The 16,267-nt window shown below is 46.8% G+C and overlaps 1 protein-coding gene across 2 annotated transcripts in view; it reads right to left on the reverse strand.

Moving 5' to 3' along the window:
* Positions 1–408: 408 nt before the first annotated feature.
* Positions 409–16,267, reverse strand: part of LOC138489439 (zinc finger protein ZFP2-like) — a 147,847-nt gene continuing 131,988 nt past the window's right edge. For both annotated transcript variants that reach the window (XM_069617160.1, XM_069617159.1), the window contains exon 4: positions 409–5,212. In XM_069617160.1, the coding sequence (XP_069473261.1) occupies positions 4,008–5,212 (1,205 nt within the window). In that variant the 3' untranslated portion in view covers positions 409–4,007. The remainder of the gene's footprint in view (positions 5,213–16,267) is intronic.

Genomic DNA, 16,267 nt, shown 5'->3' on the forward strand with positions numbered 1-16,267 from the left:
TAAAATAAAGAGCACTGCGATTTCTCAATCGTCACTCTGCGTGCAGGGTTCAAAGAGCACTGCGATTTCTCATTCGCTACGCTCTGCGCACTGCTCTCCACATGCAGGGTTCAAGGAGCTCTGCGATTTCTCAATCCCCACTCTCTGCGTGCAGGTTTCAAGGAGCACTGCGATTTCTCAATCCCCACTCTCCCCGTGCAGGTTTCAAGGAGCACTGGAAACACATTGTAATAGTAATAGTCTCAGCGCGATAGTTTGCCTGCTCACTGTAATGAATCTCAGGTACTGGAACATTGCAGCGCTTCCACTCTATGACTGTTGTGTCTTGCTGTGGATGAACACAGGCCACGGCATCCTAACATCTAAACACAAGGTGTGCGGCAGTTTCAACAATCAGATGGCACGGTCTACATTCTACTAGTATTTATTTAGGACAAAGTGTTTCAATGAAATGTATAAAGTTACATAAAGTAGCCTAGGCAATCCTGCCTTACAATAAGAAATGTCCAGTGGGTGATGACATTAAGCAGTGACCAGGGAGATACAGGGCGAAAGGAGTGGTGGTAGTGGAGCGCAGTGGGAGGGAGGTGTGCAGTATATTGCAGGAGACTGACTTTAATTTAGGTTGTCATGAAGGGGGTGAGTGGGGGGCTAGCCAGTGGATAGATTTGAAAACCAGTATAAGAAATGTCTAGAGGGTCTGTGCGTGCATTGAGAGCAATCTGGAGGCATAGAAGTGGGGTGAGCAGAGATTGGGAAAAGTGCAAGTTGCACAATTAAAGATGTGAGCGGCAAAACAGAAAGGTCCATGGGGAGGCTCAAACAGTAATCGAAAAAAGTGAATTGCAGAGAGGATATGAACTTTTGTGGATTAGTAGGACAGAAGAGAACAGATGTTCCCATTGTTCAACCAGGTTAGTCTCGAAGTGATGAACAATTGCTGGAGCTTCAGAGCACTCTAATAGAGTGCCCTGAGATTCTGAGCCTTGGAGAAAGAGGACAGCGCTCAACATTGAAACTCACTCACCAATAGCTAATTATAACTCCAACTTGACGAGTAAGAAATGGTGCGATGCGTGTATGTGTACAATTACGGTGGAGAGGGACGATTTATGGGTAGCTAGTAGCTGCCACTTGAAATGTTCTGCCTAGAGATCAGGTGAGAAGGACATTGGCAAGGAGAGCGCATGTAGGGGTATTCTGGCCAGTGAGGTAGAGAACTTCGGGCTTCGAGGAAAGGACCTCGAGACAGTTAATCAGAGATCTTAGAGGAGAGGTCAGACGTGAGAGTAGGAGAAAATCGGAGTGTCATCAGCAAAGAGCAATTTGGAAAATCTGAAACAGGAGAGAACCTTACCAAGAGAGGCAGCGTAGAGGGTAGAAAGTAATCGTTCAAGGACAGTGCTTTGGTGCGGGGGGCACTCCCCCGAAGAGGGGTGACATCGGAGGCTTCCCTGTGCCAGAGATTATATGGCAGGAGGTGACGACACTCAATATACAACTTCACGGTTAACATGTGTATATTTCACACAGATAGAACGGTCAAGCGACAGCCTAAGTGGACATCAGAGTCCCAAGTCTTATACAGGACCTACGATCGGAGTTTCAACATTCCTAATATAAAAGTAGGACGCATGATTCAAGTCAGAAAGGGTGAAGCAGCCCGCTCTCCTTGGAGGCTCCTTCTGGATTGCTCTCCAAGTCAGACAACGCTACCCTTCGACTGGGGGTGGTGTACCAAATGCCCGTTATCAAGAGTCTATTATTTCACACGCAAGGGGATACCCCAGAACCCAGGTGTGCTTGCATATCCACTGCTTGCTTAGTCCTAATTGATTGCTTCCTTGAACGCCAAGCTAGGGTTTAAAACCTTGTCCACAGTACAAGAGTTCCTTCCCCATGCAGGAGCTCTCTGCTTTACTACTGGTCAAGATTAGAGCAGTCGCCTTGGTTTTGGAACTTAATGCTAGTCAGGGGCCATTAGCCCTAGTCACCATCCCTCCCATGCGCCCCCCCGACCACCTTAGTCTTGCAGTGTTGCCTGTAAACTGCTTGCAAGCTTTTTGTATATAATGCAACTGCCTTATCGCAGGTCCATGGACTAACAAGTTGCCTCAGTCTGTCCTTATTGTAGTGTGCCCCCACTCCCCAATGAGATACATTCACTAGCTATTCACAGGGACGGGGACCATCTCTTATGGGGCTATATGTATGGGCATCTATGCTTGAGGGGGGTGGCTGGACTCAGGGGGGTGCTCTGTAATCCATGGGTATAGTGGAGTGGTTGCATCAGAGTGGGGACCTTTCCCTACTACTCACAGCGAGCCTTCCTGATACATCATCAAATACCCAATGAGTGATCAGAGGCCTGAGAGACTAGCCAGTCACTGCAATGTCCTGATTTCCAAGGCCAAATACCCAATGAGTGATCGTAGGCCTGAGAGACTAGCCAGTCACTGCAATGTCCTGATTTCCAAGGCCAAATACCCAATGAGTGATCGTAGGCCTGAGAGACTAGCCAGTCACTGCAATGTCCTGATTTCCAAGGCCAAATACCCAATGAGTGATCGTAGGCCTGAGAGACTAGCCAGTCACTGCAATGTCCTGATTTCCAAGGCCAAATACCCAATGAGTGATCGTAGGCCTGAGAGACTAGCCAGTCACGGCAATGTCCTGATTTCCAAGGCCAAATACCCAATGAGTGATCGTAGGCCTGAGAGACTAGCCAGTCACGGCAATGTCCTGATTTCCAAGGCCAAATACCCAATGAGTGATCGTAGGCCTGAGAGACTAGCCAGTCACGGCAATGTCCTGATTTCCAAGGCTGGAGAGAGACAGAAGGAGGCGCAATCCAGTCTGAAAGGACAATGAAGGGTCGAATTGAAAGAGGATGCAGGAGAGGCACTGGCGGTGCCCCAGGAACCCACTGCAAAAACATGACAAGCATGCACTGCAGAAAACCATGTGTTCCAGAATCTTAGAGAAGTGTGGAAGAAGAGACGGTCCGATGGTTAGCAGAACTATTCAGGTGCACTGGGGACTTTTCCAGGATAGATAGAGCAGTGGGTACTTTGAAACGGGTAGGGGTGGTCTTCTTAGTGGGGGACAAGTTGAAGAGGGGAGGAGTGATTTAAGCAGGTGGTGGGTGCTGTAAATGGACTGTTCTAGGAGCAAAGACAATGCCCCCGGCACATGACTGCTTGGCAGCCCCAATAATGTGATTCAAGTCTGTGGGTGATGTTTGGGAGAAAGAATGGGGGCAGGATAGAGCAGATGTAAGAGGTGCTGGGCAAAGGAGAACTTCCCATGTTTCTCTATGTAATTATTGAGCAACTATGTCCCTGGCCCACCATCCTGTACAGTCATGGTTATTCCTGTTCGGGTCTCCTGTTAATTCCTGGTAAGCATGACACTACTGTGCTAGCAATCTGCATTCTTCTACTACACTTCTGCCACCTCTTGTCTTTTCTGTAGGTCATTTTTCTTTAATTGATTTGTTTACTACTCTTGTTAGTTTTTAGATTTCATTTCAATATAAAGACAGAAGGGTACCAGAGCCGGGATATGCTGGGCTAACTAAGGTTCTGTGCATTATGCTGGAGCCCTTCAGTCACTTAAGCCTCCTGCCTCCAGTGCCCCGTATCCAATCCATCAGATTTAAGAACATTGGACTTCATTCCACCTTCTGCTGGGGGACACAGCAGGTGTGTAGAGGAATAATACCTCAGCAGGTGCACCTACCACGTCTGGTGGGACATTTGATAACCCCAAAGGTTGAATGCCAGATTAACCCAGTTGGGCCTCGAGGACATGTGTGTATTTTTTTAATACACGTCCTAAATTGTGATTTTTACACTTCAAGCTTATGTAGACGTCATGATTTGGGGAAAGGACAGAAGGTTGTGTGCACCCAAACCCCCTTCATAAAGTCTCTGCAGCTTCTACACAATATTCGTGACCCTGATCAAGAATGTAAAACTCAAAGAAAGTCCTTCCTTTACATGGTCCTAGGGCTTGTTCCCAGAATGGAGCTTCTGATGGCTATACAGATTTGATATCTGACTAAAGCGTTTGTGGCACTTTGTGCACACATAGGGTCTCTCCCCAGTATGAGTCCTGCGATGTTTGATCAGATCTGAGCCCTGACTGAAGCTTCTCTTGCACTGAGTGCATTCATAGGGTTTCTCCCCGGTATGGAGCCTCTGATGGTTGCTTAGAGTTAAGGAGTGTCTGAATCTTTTTTTGCACTCTGGGCATTCATAGGGCTTCTCCTTAGTATGGATTCTGAGATGGCAGTACAAGTGTGACTTCAGAGTGAAGGTTTTCTCACACTCTATGCACTGGTATGGTTGCTCCCCAGTATGGATCTTTTGGTGGGTGTACAGATTTGATCTCTGAGTGAATCTTTTCTCACAGTCTGGACATTGGTATAGTCGCTCCCCAGTATGGATCCTTCGATGCTCGTGCAAATATGCACTGAAAGCAAACCTTTTTTCACACTCCGTACATTGGAAGGGTCGTTCGCCAGTATGACTCCTCAGATGTTTGGTCAGATCGGAGTTCTGAGTGAATCTTCTCTCACACTCTGTACACTGGAATGGTCGCTCACTAGAATGGATTTTCCTATGCTGGTACAGTGCTGAGTGCCGAGCAAAGTTTTTCTTGCACACCTCGCACTCGTAAGGTCGCTCCCCAGTATGGATCCTATGATGCTCATACAGATTAGACTTCAGAGTGAAGCTTTTTTCACACTCTGTACACTGGTATGGTTTCTCCCCAGTATGGATCTTCTTGTGGCTATACAGATTGGAGCTGTGCTTGAAGCTTTTCCCACAGTCAGTACACTTGTGTGGTCGCTCACTGCTATGGGTCTGTCGATGCTGGCACAGTGAAGCACTCTGATTGAAGCATTTGCCACACTGAGTACACTGGTATGGTAGCTCCGCAGTATTGAGCTGCTGATGCTTGCTTTCTGAGCTCTGCGGGAAGCTTTTCTTTCTATGGGACTTCTCGTGGGTGTGGGAGCTTTTGTGTGCCATTAGACTGGGCCTGTTAGTAAAGCACTCCCCACACACACCACACTTAAGAGCCTTCTTTGCGTGGATCCTCATATGTTTCATAAATTGTGACTGTTTGACAAAACTCTGGTCGCAGTCAGTGCATTTTCTGGGGTTTCTCTGAAGTCTCTTGGTTTTGGTAATGGCTCCATTTCCTGTTGAAAGAAGCACAAGGTCCAGGTATTATTGCACACCATCAAACAGCATAAAGGTCAATTCACATAGTCACAGCTTTAACTTCTCAAACTCATTTCCCACTAACTAACTTTATTTTAAGCCTTCCCATGTCTAGAAATAAGAAAAATGACATTTTGCGAAGTAACTTACATATATACTAAGCACAAAGTCTAAAGTGTGTGTCTATTCCTGTTTGATAGTCAATTACATTGTGGTATGAATAGTAAAGGCCTGTGTATGGATGTGCACTTTCCCACCGAACAATCAATAGCAAAAACATTTAAAGAAATGTGAAACGTACACATTTTATAACAATCAGCAGCCTCATTACAGTTTTCCCGGTATCTGCCGTTAATTCTGGTGTGATACCAGCAAAACTGCCTTAACGTTTCTGCCACACGATATCCCTGTATTACCATGATATTATAGGTGGCAGCGACACCAGTAAATTCCCATTCCATTGAGTTCCATAGGACTCCATGGATGGTGTTGCCGGAATTACAGACACCAGTAGTACCAGTGCCGGTGATTCTGGCCTTTGCCAGTAGAGTTGCGATCTACCGGCAGGTCAGGCCTGCCGGTAGGTCACTGCCCACAAAAGCAAACTTGTGTTTCCCCAGTCCAGAAAAAAAGCTGGTGACGGAAATACCGGCATTTCTTCCAGACAGGGGAACTTTTTAGGAAGAGCGCATACTGTGCTGTTTGAGCCATCAATTGTATTGCACACAACAAAAAACCTTCCAAGAAACAAGTCCTCAATTTTGCTCCAAGTGCATTAATATGAAATGAAAAATGTAAAACCACAGTGAAAAAAAAAAATGTGTAGCGCAAATAGATGTGAACACTCGTGGACTTTGATTACCCTGCTTTACTTATGGGGCATTCAGGAAAAGGACTCTGAGCTCAGGGTTTCACCGCAAACCAGCAGATGCTTGGCCTGGTGTCGAAGGGGTAAATCCACTGGTCACCTTGCTATGGTTAATCCCAGGAGTCTAGATCCTCTCTTCCCCACTGCATATGGGAAGACAAGCCCTTCAGGCTCAAACTCTGAAATGTGGGAATGCTGGGCAAAGTAAGTGACAGGCCCCTGCTTCCAACTGGAGATAATACATAGCTCAACCAAATCAGAAACTTCAAGAGAACCTCTGTATGACAAAAGGTCGTGCAACCATTGTTACTGGTACTAATTCACCCGCCACATAAAAAGAATCCACACAAAACAGTGTGGCTCCACAAACACAACACAGGGTTCAATGATCAGGAGATAAAACCAGCCACTGGGCGCCAGACATCACTGAATAAACAGGCGCTATTGCTGGGGGACCTTGAGAGTGTAGACCAAGTGCTAGAAACCTAACTTCCATAGCAGGTGCACACTTATGAATGATCCACTGTGTTTAAATGTGGGCTAGATGTGCCCCAATTCTTCTTTATTAACATTGGCAAACACTCAAAGTTAATGGCACATGTGCCTGCTTGTAAGGCACCACTTGGCACAGGCAGCTACAAGTAGCTCCTGGTAGCTGATGGTTTCAAGCTAACCAGGCTCTCCTATGGTAGAAGGCGGCGCTAAATAGCTCCCAGCAACATGAAACATTGTAATATGTCAGGCTGGTGCCTCCTCAAGTGCAGGACCTTTGACGAGAGCAATTAGAATTCATTCTTTTGTAACTATTTGCTGTTGAGCTCCCTGAGATCCGTATACCTTATCTCACTTCTTTCAATTTAACCATTTCTCTTCTTTAAACATATGGTACAGGTTTGTTCGGCCAACATGTGGGAGATTCACAGAAAATTGGGGTCAGTGTCTGTAAAGTCGCACATGTGTGTGTCTTAAGAGCCATATGGGAGGAATTTCCAAGCGATTGCAATCAATATACCCTATTTATGCAGATAATGCTAAATCCTAATCAATAACAGTTTTTTTTGTATCACTCCTTTGTGTAAGTGTTGGTTTTGACAAAGAGTCAATTCTTTGATTTTAGTCTTATTTTTTCCAATTACATTTTTCACTAGGAACTCCCAAAAGCGATCATGTTTTTTACTCAGTTATCTTCAAATTATGTTCTACATCATACACCAAAGTATAAACAGGCATGTGACATGACAAACAACCATGCGCACCCTATGATGGATCACACTGCATACTGTTAGCCTTATTTAGATGTGTTTTGATCGCTTCAGATAAGGTACAGTCCTAGGGTTTACATTTATGAATACATTAAGGTTTAGTCATGTGTTTCTAAATAAACAAATGTTCTAATATAAAGAACGATGACTGGCCATTATCTCAATAGTCTTGTTGAAGTCGCCCAAATCATGATCCAGACAGAGTAATTACGAGATGGTAATTTTTACATTTTAGATCATTTATCAATTTTGCGTCATATGAGTTTTCTGCATGAATAACTATATGAAAGTGTTGGCAGAGGTAGGTAAGTGCCTGTGTTGCTTAGTGATCTTATACCGCATTAGAATGAGCACGCTGGAAGTGATGAGCATGTGCTGAACAGACTTTATTTTGAGACCAAGAAACGCACGGCAGTATATGAAGCAAAGGTGCTCTGCTGATCACCTAGGAAGACACTCATTTCAAATACATTCACAGGAGACCTTTACCAGAAGAGTGCTATAAACCTTGTTGGAGGGTGGGCCCACAGTTGTGTACATTTTTGAGCTACGCCACTCCTGCCCCTACTTCAAAATGTAGACGTAGCATATTGGCATAACATGTGAACGTATGTCCATCCAGTAAAAAAAGAAAAATGTTTAAGTCCTTCTTGTATCTGCCCCCATTTCACATATGCACCCCATATCCCAGTATATAAAGCTGACTTTGAATCCTCAGCCAGACCACTTCTCTGCTGTCGACCACTGAAATTATCACCGGCCATCAATGTGTCTGCATTGCAGAATCACTACATACATGTTTAAACAACAGGTATTTTGTGTTTTCTTTCATCCGGTTTTCTTATCATTTTTTAGGAAATTAATTAGCAATATTGGCTAGTCTCCTCTCCCTTCCTAACGGGTTTATATGGATCTCCATTTTTTGTATGGTTTTCCCCCATTTAAGGGTTGGAAATTAAGAGTGGATGAGCAGGGGCTAAAAGCAGATTTTGGGTATACAGTATTAACCAGTGGCTAGGAGCTACCACTGGTAAACCAGGAGCTAGTACATAGCGTTCCTGCAAATCTAACTTCTACATAATATACAAACATATCATTTTGTCCATTAATTATGATCACATATGCTTTAACTGTCATAGATCTGTGTACTAATGTTAATTCATAGATTTTCCCAAATGAACACAGTTAAAGTTACAAAGGTGAGCCAAAAGTAGCTCCTGGTGGCTGTTGGTATCAAGCTCACCAGGCCCTTCCAGGCTAAAAGCAGGAGCTAAACAGCTCCCAGCGCCCCTCAATTTCGAACGCTGCCATTTCAATTCTTACAACCATTTTCTGAGAAATGTAATTTGCCCTTTTCTATAAAATTTTAGAACTTCCTGTGTCAACACCAATACTGTATTGTTTTTGGATGTCCACATTTCAGCCCTGCTGCTAGGCCTCTAGGTACAGTGCTGCACCTTTTCCTGAAAGACTTTTGATACAAGTATGGTTTCTCAACTGTGACTGCCCGGATTCCAAGATTGCCAGCAAAGCCAAGCATGCCTTTGCGGGTGTAAGGGGAAATCACTTCCCCATGTGCATCCGATATGTATGAATCTCCAAAGTTACCAAAAACTGTAGCCCCAGAATGAGTGGCAGGTTCCTTCCAAATGCATCATACACACAGACAGCGAAGTATAACAATGCACACACACGTATTGAATGTTTATTCCTCTCACCATCCCCATAATGGCTTGCAACGCCTCCTGTGCCGGTCTGCTAAACCCCATTTTTAATTCATTAATAATTCGTTTGCTAGTGGCCAAAATTATTTTATTTTAACTTTCATCTTTATTATCCTTAGGTTTACATTCTAGACTTGGAATGATACAATAGGTTATTACTGGTGTCACTATATGAATTATTTTAACAATTATCATTATGTAGACACAGCTGATGGAAGGGCACTCCGGTACTTTGGATGCAATGATAGACACGCCTACTAACCCTCCTGTGAACCTATAGGTCTTGCATAGTGATAGAATGATTTTATTTTTAAATGTCCATGAGTTTATATACTATTTCTTTCCAGCAATTATACGAATACATGACAGAGGGAACGGTTAGATTACTATTGTGTTGGTTTATGGCCAGGACATGTATTGAAATATGGAAGGCACTATATATAGCAGTAGATACGGCTATGTATGAAATCACAAATGAAATGTATATAAAGCTCACTGTTCAAACTGTCTATTTTTCAGATACTTCAGTCAAGCTTTGGGATTTACAAGAAGCAGGGTTGGAAATCAAGATTGGATAAGCAGGAGCTAAAAACAACTCCTGGGTATCCAGCATTAACCAGTGACCAGGAGCTACCACTGGAGAAGCAGGAGCTAAAAGCAACTCCTGGGTATCCAGCATTAACTAGTGACCAGGAGCTACCACTGGAGAAGCAGAAGCTAAAAGCACCTCCTGGGTATCCAGCATTCACCAGTGACCAGGAGGTACCACTGGAGAGGCAGGAGCTAAAAGCAACTCCTAGGTATCCAGCATTAACCAGTGACCAGGAGCTACCACTGGGGAACTAGAAGCTAAAAGAAACTCCTGGGTATCCAGCATTAACCAGTGACCAGGAGCTATCACCGGAGAAGTAGGAGCTAAAAGAAACTCCTGGGTATCCAGCATTAACCAGTGACCAGGAGCTACCACTGGAGAAGCAAGAGCTAAATGCAAATCCTGGGTATCCAGCATTAACCAGTGTCCAGGAGCTGCCACTGGAGAAGCAGGAGCTAAAAGCAAATCCTGGATATCCAGCATTAACCAGTGACCAGGAGCTACCACTGGAGAAGCAGGAGCTAAAAGCAACTCCTGGGTATCCAGAATAAACCAGTGACCAGGAGCTACCACTGGAGAAGCAGGAGCTAAAAGCTACTCCTGGGTATCCAGAATAAACCAGTGGCCAGGAGCTACCACTGGAGAAGTAGGAGCTAAAAGCTACTCCTGGGTATCCAGCATTAACCAGTGACCAGGAGCTGCCACTGGAGAAGCAGGAGCTAAAAGGAGCTCCAGGGTATCCAGCATTAACCAGTGACCAGGAGCTACCACTGGAGAAGCAGGAGCTAAAAGCACCTCCTGGGTATCCAGCATAAACCAGTGACCAGGAGCTACCACTGGAGAAGCAGGAGCTAAAAGCAGCTCCTGGGTATCCAGCATAAACCAGTGACCAGGAGCTAACACTGGAGAAGCAGGAGCTAAAAGCAACTCCTCGGTATACAGCATTCACCAGTGACAAGGAGCTACCACTGGAGAAGTAGGAGCTAAAAGCAACTCCTGGGTATCCAGCATAAACCAGTGACCAGGAGCTACCACTGGAGAAGCAGGAGCTAAAAGCTACTCCTGGGTATCTTGCATTGACCAGAAGCTACCACTGGAGAAGCAGGAGCTAAAAGCAACTCCTGGGTATCCAGCACTCACCTGTGGCCAGGACCTACAACTGGAGAAGCAGGAGCTAAAAGCTACTCCTGGGTATCCAGCATTAACCACTGACCAGGGGTTACCACTGGAGAAGCCTGAGCTAAAAGCAACTCCTGGGTATCCAGCATTAACCAATGACCATGAGTTACCACTGGAGAAGCAGGAGCTAAAAGCACCTCCTGGGTATCCAGCATTAACCACTGACCAGGAGCTGCCACTGTAGAAGCAGGAGCTAAAAGCTACTCCTGGGTATCCAGCATTAACCAGTGACCAGGAGCTGCCACTAGAGAAGCAGGAGCTAAAAGCTACTCCTGGGTATCCAGCATTAACAGTGCCAGGTGCTACCACTGTAGAAGCAGGAGCTCAAATCTACTCCTGGGTATCCAGCATTAACCAGTGACCAGGTGCTACCACTGGAGAAGCAGATGCTAAAAGCAACTCCTGGGTATCCAGCATTAACTAGTGACGGGAGGTACCACTGGAGAAGCAGGAGCTAAAAGCTACTCCTGGGTATCCAGCATTAACCAGTGACCAGGAGCTACCACTGGAGAAGCAGGAGCTAAAAGCAGCTCCTGGGTATCCAGCATTAACCAGTGACCAGAAGCTATCACTGGAGAAGCAGAAGCTAAAAGGAACTCCTGGGTATCCAGCATTAACCAGTGACCAGGAGTTAGCACTGGAGAAGCAGGAGCTAAAAGCAACTCCTGGGTATCCAGCATTGACCAGTGAACAGGCGCTACCACTGGAGAAGCAGGAGCTAAAAGCAACTCTTGGGTATCTAGCATTCACCACTGACCAGGAGCTACCACTGGAGAAGCAGATGCTAAAAGCAACTCCTGGGTATCCAGCATTAACTAGTGACAGGAGGTACCACTGGAGAAGCAGGAGCTAAAAGCTACTCCTGGGTATCCAGCATTAACCAGTGACCAGGAGCTGCCACTGGAGAAGCAGGAGCTAAAAGCTACTACTGGGTATCCAGCATTAACAGTGCCAGGTGCTACCACTGTAGAAGCAGGAGCTCAAAGCTACTCCTGGGTATCCAGCATTAACCAGTGACCAGGTGCTACCACTGGAGAAGCAGATGCTAAAAGCAACTCCTGGGTATCCAGCATTAACTAGTGACAGGAGGTACCACTGGAGAAGCAGGAGCTAAAAGCAGCTCCTGGGTATCCAGCATTAACCAGTGACCAGGAGCTATCACTGGAGAAGCAGGAGCTAAAAGAAACTCCTGGGTATCCAGCATTAACCAGTGACCAGGAGCTACCACTGGAGAAGCAGGAACTAAAAGCAACTCCTCGGTATACAGCATTCACCAGTGACCAGGAGCTACCACTGGAGAAGTAGGAGCTAAAAGCAACTCCTGGGTATCCAGCATAAACCAGTGACCAGGAGCTACCACTGGAGAAGCAGGAGCTAAAAGCTACTCCTGGGTATCCTGCATTGACCAGGAGCTACCACTGGAGAAGCAGGAGCTAAAAGCAACTCCTGGGTATCCAGCATTAACCACTGACCAGGGGTTACCACTGGAGAAGCCTGAGCTAAAAGCAACTCCTGGGTATCCAGCATTAACCACTGACCATGAGTTACCACTGGAGAAGCAGGAGCTAAAAGCACCTCCTGGGTATCCAGCATTAACCACTGACCATGAGCTGCCACTGGAGAAGCAGGAGCTAAAAGCTACTCCTGGGTATCCAGCATTAACCAGTGACCAGGAGCTGCCACTAGAGAAGCAGGAGCTAAAAGCTACTCCTGGGTATCCAGCATTAACAGTGCCAGGTGCTACCACTGGAGAAGCAGGAGCTAAAAGCACCTCCTGGGTATCCAGCATTCACCAGTGACCAGGAGGTACCACTGGAGAGGCAGGAGCTAAAAGCAACTCCTAGGTAATCCAGCATTAACCAGTGACCAGGAGCTACCACTGGGGAACTAGGAGCTAAAAGAAACTCCTGGGTATCCAGCATTAACCAGTGACCAGGAACTACCACTGGGGAAGCCGGAGCTAAAAGCAGCTCCTGGGTATTCAGCGTCAACCAGTGACCAGGAGCTATCACCGGAGAAGTAGGAGCTAAAAGAAACTCCTGGGTATCCAGCATTAACCAGTGACCAGGAGCTGCCACTGGAGAAGCAGGAGCTAAAAGGAGCTCCAGGGTATCCAGCGTTAACCAGTGTCCAGGAGCTACCACTGGAGAAGCAAGAGCTAAATGCAAATCCTGGGTATCCAGCATTAACCAGTGTCCAGGAGCTGCCACTGGAGAAGCAGGAGCTAAAAGCAAATCCTGGATATCCAGCATTAACCAGTGACCAGGAGCTACCACTGGAGAAGCAGGAGCTAAAAGCAACTCCTGGGTATCCAGAATAAACCAGTGACCAGGAGCTACCACTGGAGAAGCAGGAGCTAAAAGCTACTCCTGGGTATCCAGAATAAACCAGTGGCCAGGAGCTACCACTGGAGAAGCAGGAGCTAAAAGCTACTCCTGGGTATCCAGCATTAACCAGTGACCAGGAGCTACCACTGGAGAAGCAGGAGCTAAAAGCTACTCCTGGGTATCCAGCATTAACCAGTGACCAGGAGCTACCACTGGATAAGCAGGAGCTAAAAGCACCTCCTGGGTATCCAGCATAAACCAGTGACCAGGAGCTACCACTGGAGAAGCAGGAGATAAAAGCAGCTCCTGGGTATCCAACATGAACAGTGACCAGGAGCTAACACTGGAGACGCAGGAGCTAAAAGAAACTCTTGGGTATCCAGCATAAACCAGTGACCAGGAGCTACTACTGGAGAAGCAGGAGCTAAAAGCAACTCCTCGGTATACAGCATTCACCAGTGACCAGGAGCTACCACTGGAGAAGTAGAAACTAAAAGCAACTCCTGGGTATCCAGCATAAACCAGTGACCAGGAGCTACCACTGGAGAAGCAGGAGCTAAAAGCTACTCCTGGGTATCCTGCATTGACCAGGAGCTACCACTGGAGAAGCAGGAGCTAAAAGCAACTCATGGGTATCCAGCACTCACCTGTGGCCAGGACCTACAACTGGAGAAGCAGGAGCTAAAAGCTACTCCTGGGTATCCAGCATTAACCACTGACCAGGGGTTACCACTGGAGAAGCCTGAGCTGAAAGCAACTCCTTGGTATCCAGCATTAACCACTGACCATGAGTTACCACTGGAGAAGCAGGAGCTAAAAGCACCTCCTGGGTATCCAGCATTAACCACTGACCAGGAGCTGCCACTGGAGAAGCAGGAGCTAAAAGCTTCTCCTGGGTATCCAGCATTAACCAGTGACCAGGAGCTACCACTGGAGAAGCAGGAGCTAAAAGCAGCTCCTGGGTATCCAGCATTAACCAGTGACCAGGAGCTAGCACTGGAGAAGCAGGAGCTAAAAGCAACTCCTGGGTATCCAGCATTAACCAGTGACCAGGTGCTACCACTGGAGAAGCAGGAGCTAAAAGCTACTCCTGGGTATCCAGCATTAACCAGTGACCAGGAGCTACCACTGGAGAAGCAGGAGCTAAAAGCAGCTCCTGGGTATCCAGCATTAACCAGTGACCAGGTGCTACCACTGGAGAAGCAGGAGCTAAAAGCTACTCCTGGGTATCCAGCATTAACCAGTGACCAGGAGCTACCACTGGAGAAGCAGGAGCTAAAAGCAGCTCCTGGGTATCCAGCATTAACCAGTGACCAGGAGCTAGCACTGGAGAAGCAGGAGCTAAAAGCAACTCCTGGGTATCCAGCATTGACCAGTGAACAGGCGCTACCACTGGAGAAGCAGGAGCTAAAAGCAACTCTTGGGTATCTAGCATTCACCACTGACCAGGAGCTACCACTGGAGAAGCAGGAGCTAAAAGCTACTCCATGGTATCCAGCATTAACCAGTGACCAGGAGCTGCCACTGGAGAAGCAGGAGCTAAAAGCTACTACTGGGTATCCAGCATTAACAGTGCCAGGTGCTACCACTGTAGAAGCAGGAGCTCAAAGCTACCCCTGGGTATCCAGCATTAACCAGTGACCAGGTGCTACCACTGGAGAATCAGATGCTAAAAGCAACTCCTGGGTATCCAGCATTAACTAGTGACAGGAGGTACCACTGGAGAAGCAGGCGCTAAAAGCTACTCCTGGGTATCCAGCATTAACCAGTGACCAGGAGCTACCACTGGAGAAGCAGGAGCTAAAAGCAGCTCCTGGGTATCCAGCATTAACCGGTGACCAGGAGCTACCACTGGAGAAGCAGGAGCTAAAAGGAACTCCTGGGTATCCAGCATTAACCAGTGACCAGGAGCTACCACTGGAGAAGCAGGAGCTAAAAGCAACTCCGGGGTATCCAGGAACTACTAATGGGAAACGAGGAGCTAGTACATAGCATTTCGCAAATCTAATTCCCACAGAAGATAGAAACATACAATTGTGTCCATTATTTGTTACCCCTTATTCTTTAAATGTTGAACAGATGTGCCCTACTGTATATTTATAGATTGTCTCTATACGCGCAAAGTTAAATTCACATCGTTGTGTTTGTTTGGAATCAGTGGACTGGGGAGCCAAAAGTAGCTGCTGGTGACGAGCTAATTTGGCTCTTCTAGGCTACAGGCAGGAGCTAAATAGCTCCCAGCTCCCCTCAATTATGAAACCTGCAGACGTCTACTACTGATCCAGTGGAGCATGAAGAAATCCAAGAGGGCAGTTACAAAACCTAAACTTGTGTATGGGAGGACAGGTCTTTAGGACAAAGCTCCCCCCACATTGCCCACCTGCGTGCGGTTCATGACTCGTGGGCAGCCCTCCATGCACCTGGGCCCGGGAGGCAGGGCGGTTGCGGATCGACATGTGAGGCCGCACGGCCTACAGCATAGCATAACAGAGACGCCATTTTGTAATACACCAAGACTCCATTTTGAGCACAACGAACCCAGGACCCAGCAGAACAGCCTACGTGCAAACGCTGCAGCTCAGCCCCTACTTGACCGCGCAGAGAGAGTCCTGCACTTCCCCCTTCTCCCCCCCATGGCAGATCCGCTGAAGGCTCGTTCTCACAAGCAAATAGACGCGAACAAGTAACAGAACAAACACTATCATTTACCTTCCGCAGTACATCACTGCCCTAGAACCAGACGTGGACTCCCTGCTCACTGTGCTTAGAGAGGCTCAGCTTCACCTCACTGATGATGCCCAACAAGGCTGAAACATGTGTATGGGGTTGCTGGTGGTACTCTTGTTCAGAGAGGAATTGCTATAGCATTTTGGTGCTGGACTGCCCATGTGGGTGGGACAAAGAAGATATGCACATGGATATTTCCCATCTATGAAAAGTACAGTGAGCAAAAAGCAGATGGCTGCGAACTCTCAATGTGTTTAACAACCACTGAACAGGTTATCATGCCTTGTTCTTCCGAGAGAGGGGCACCTGCTACCTTTGTTGAATTGCCCTAGAAGTGACCTGACTAGCAGTCGG

Source organism: Ambystoma mexicanum, chromosome 9, assembly GCF_040938575.1.
Source record: "Ambystoma mexicanum isolate Mex_15411 chromosome 9, UKY_AmexF1_1, whole genome shotgun sequence".
NCBI classification, from domain to species: Eukaryota; Metazoa; Chordata; class Amphibia; order Caudata; family Ambystomatidae; genus Ambystoma; species Ambystoma mexicanum.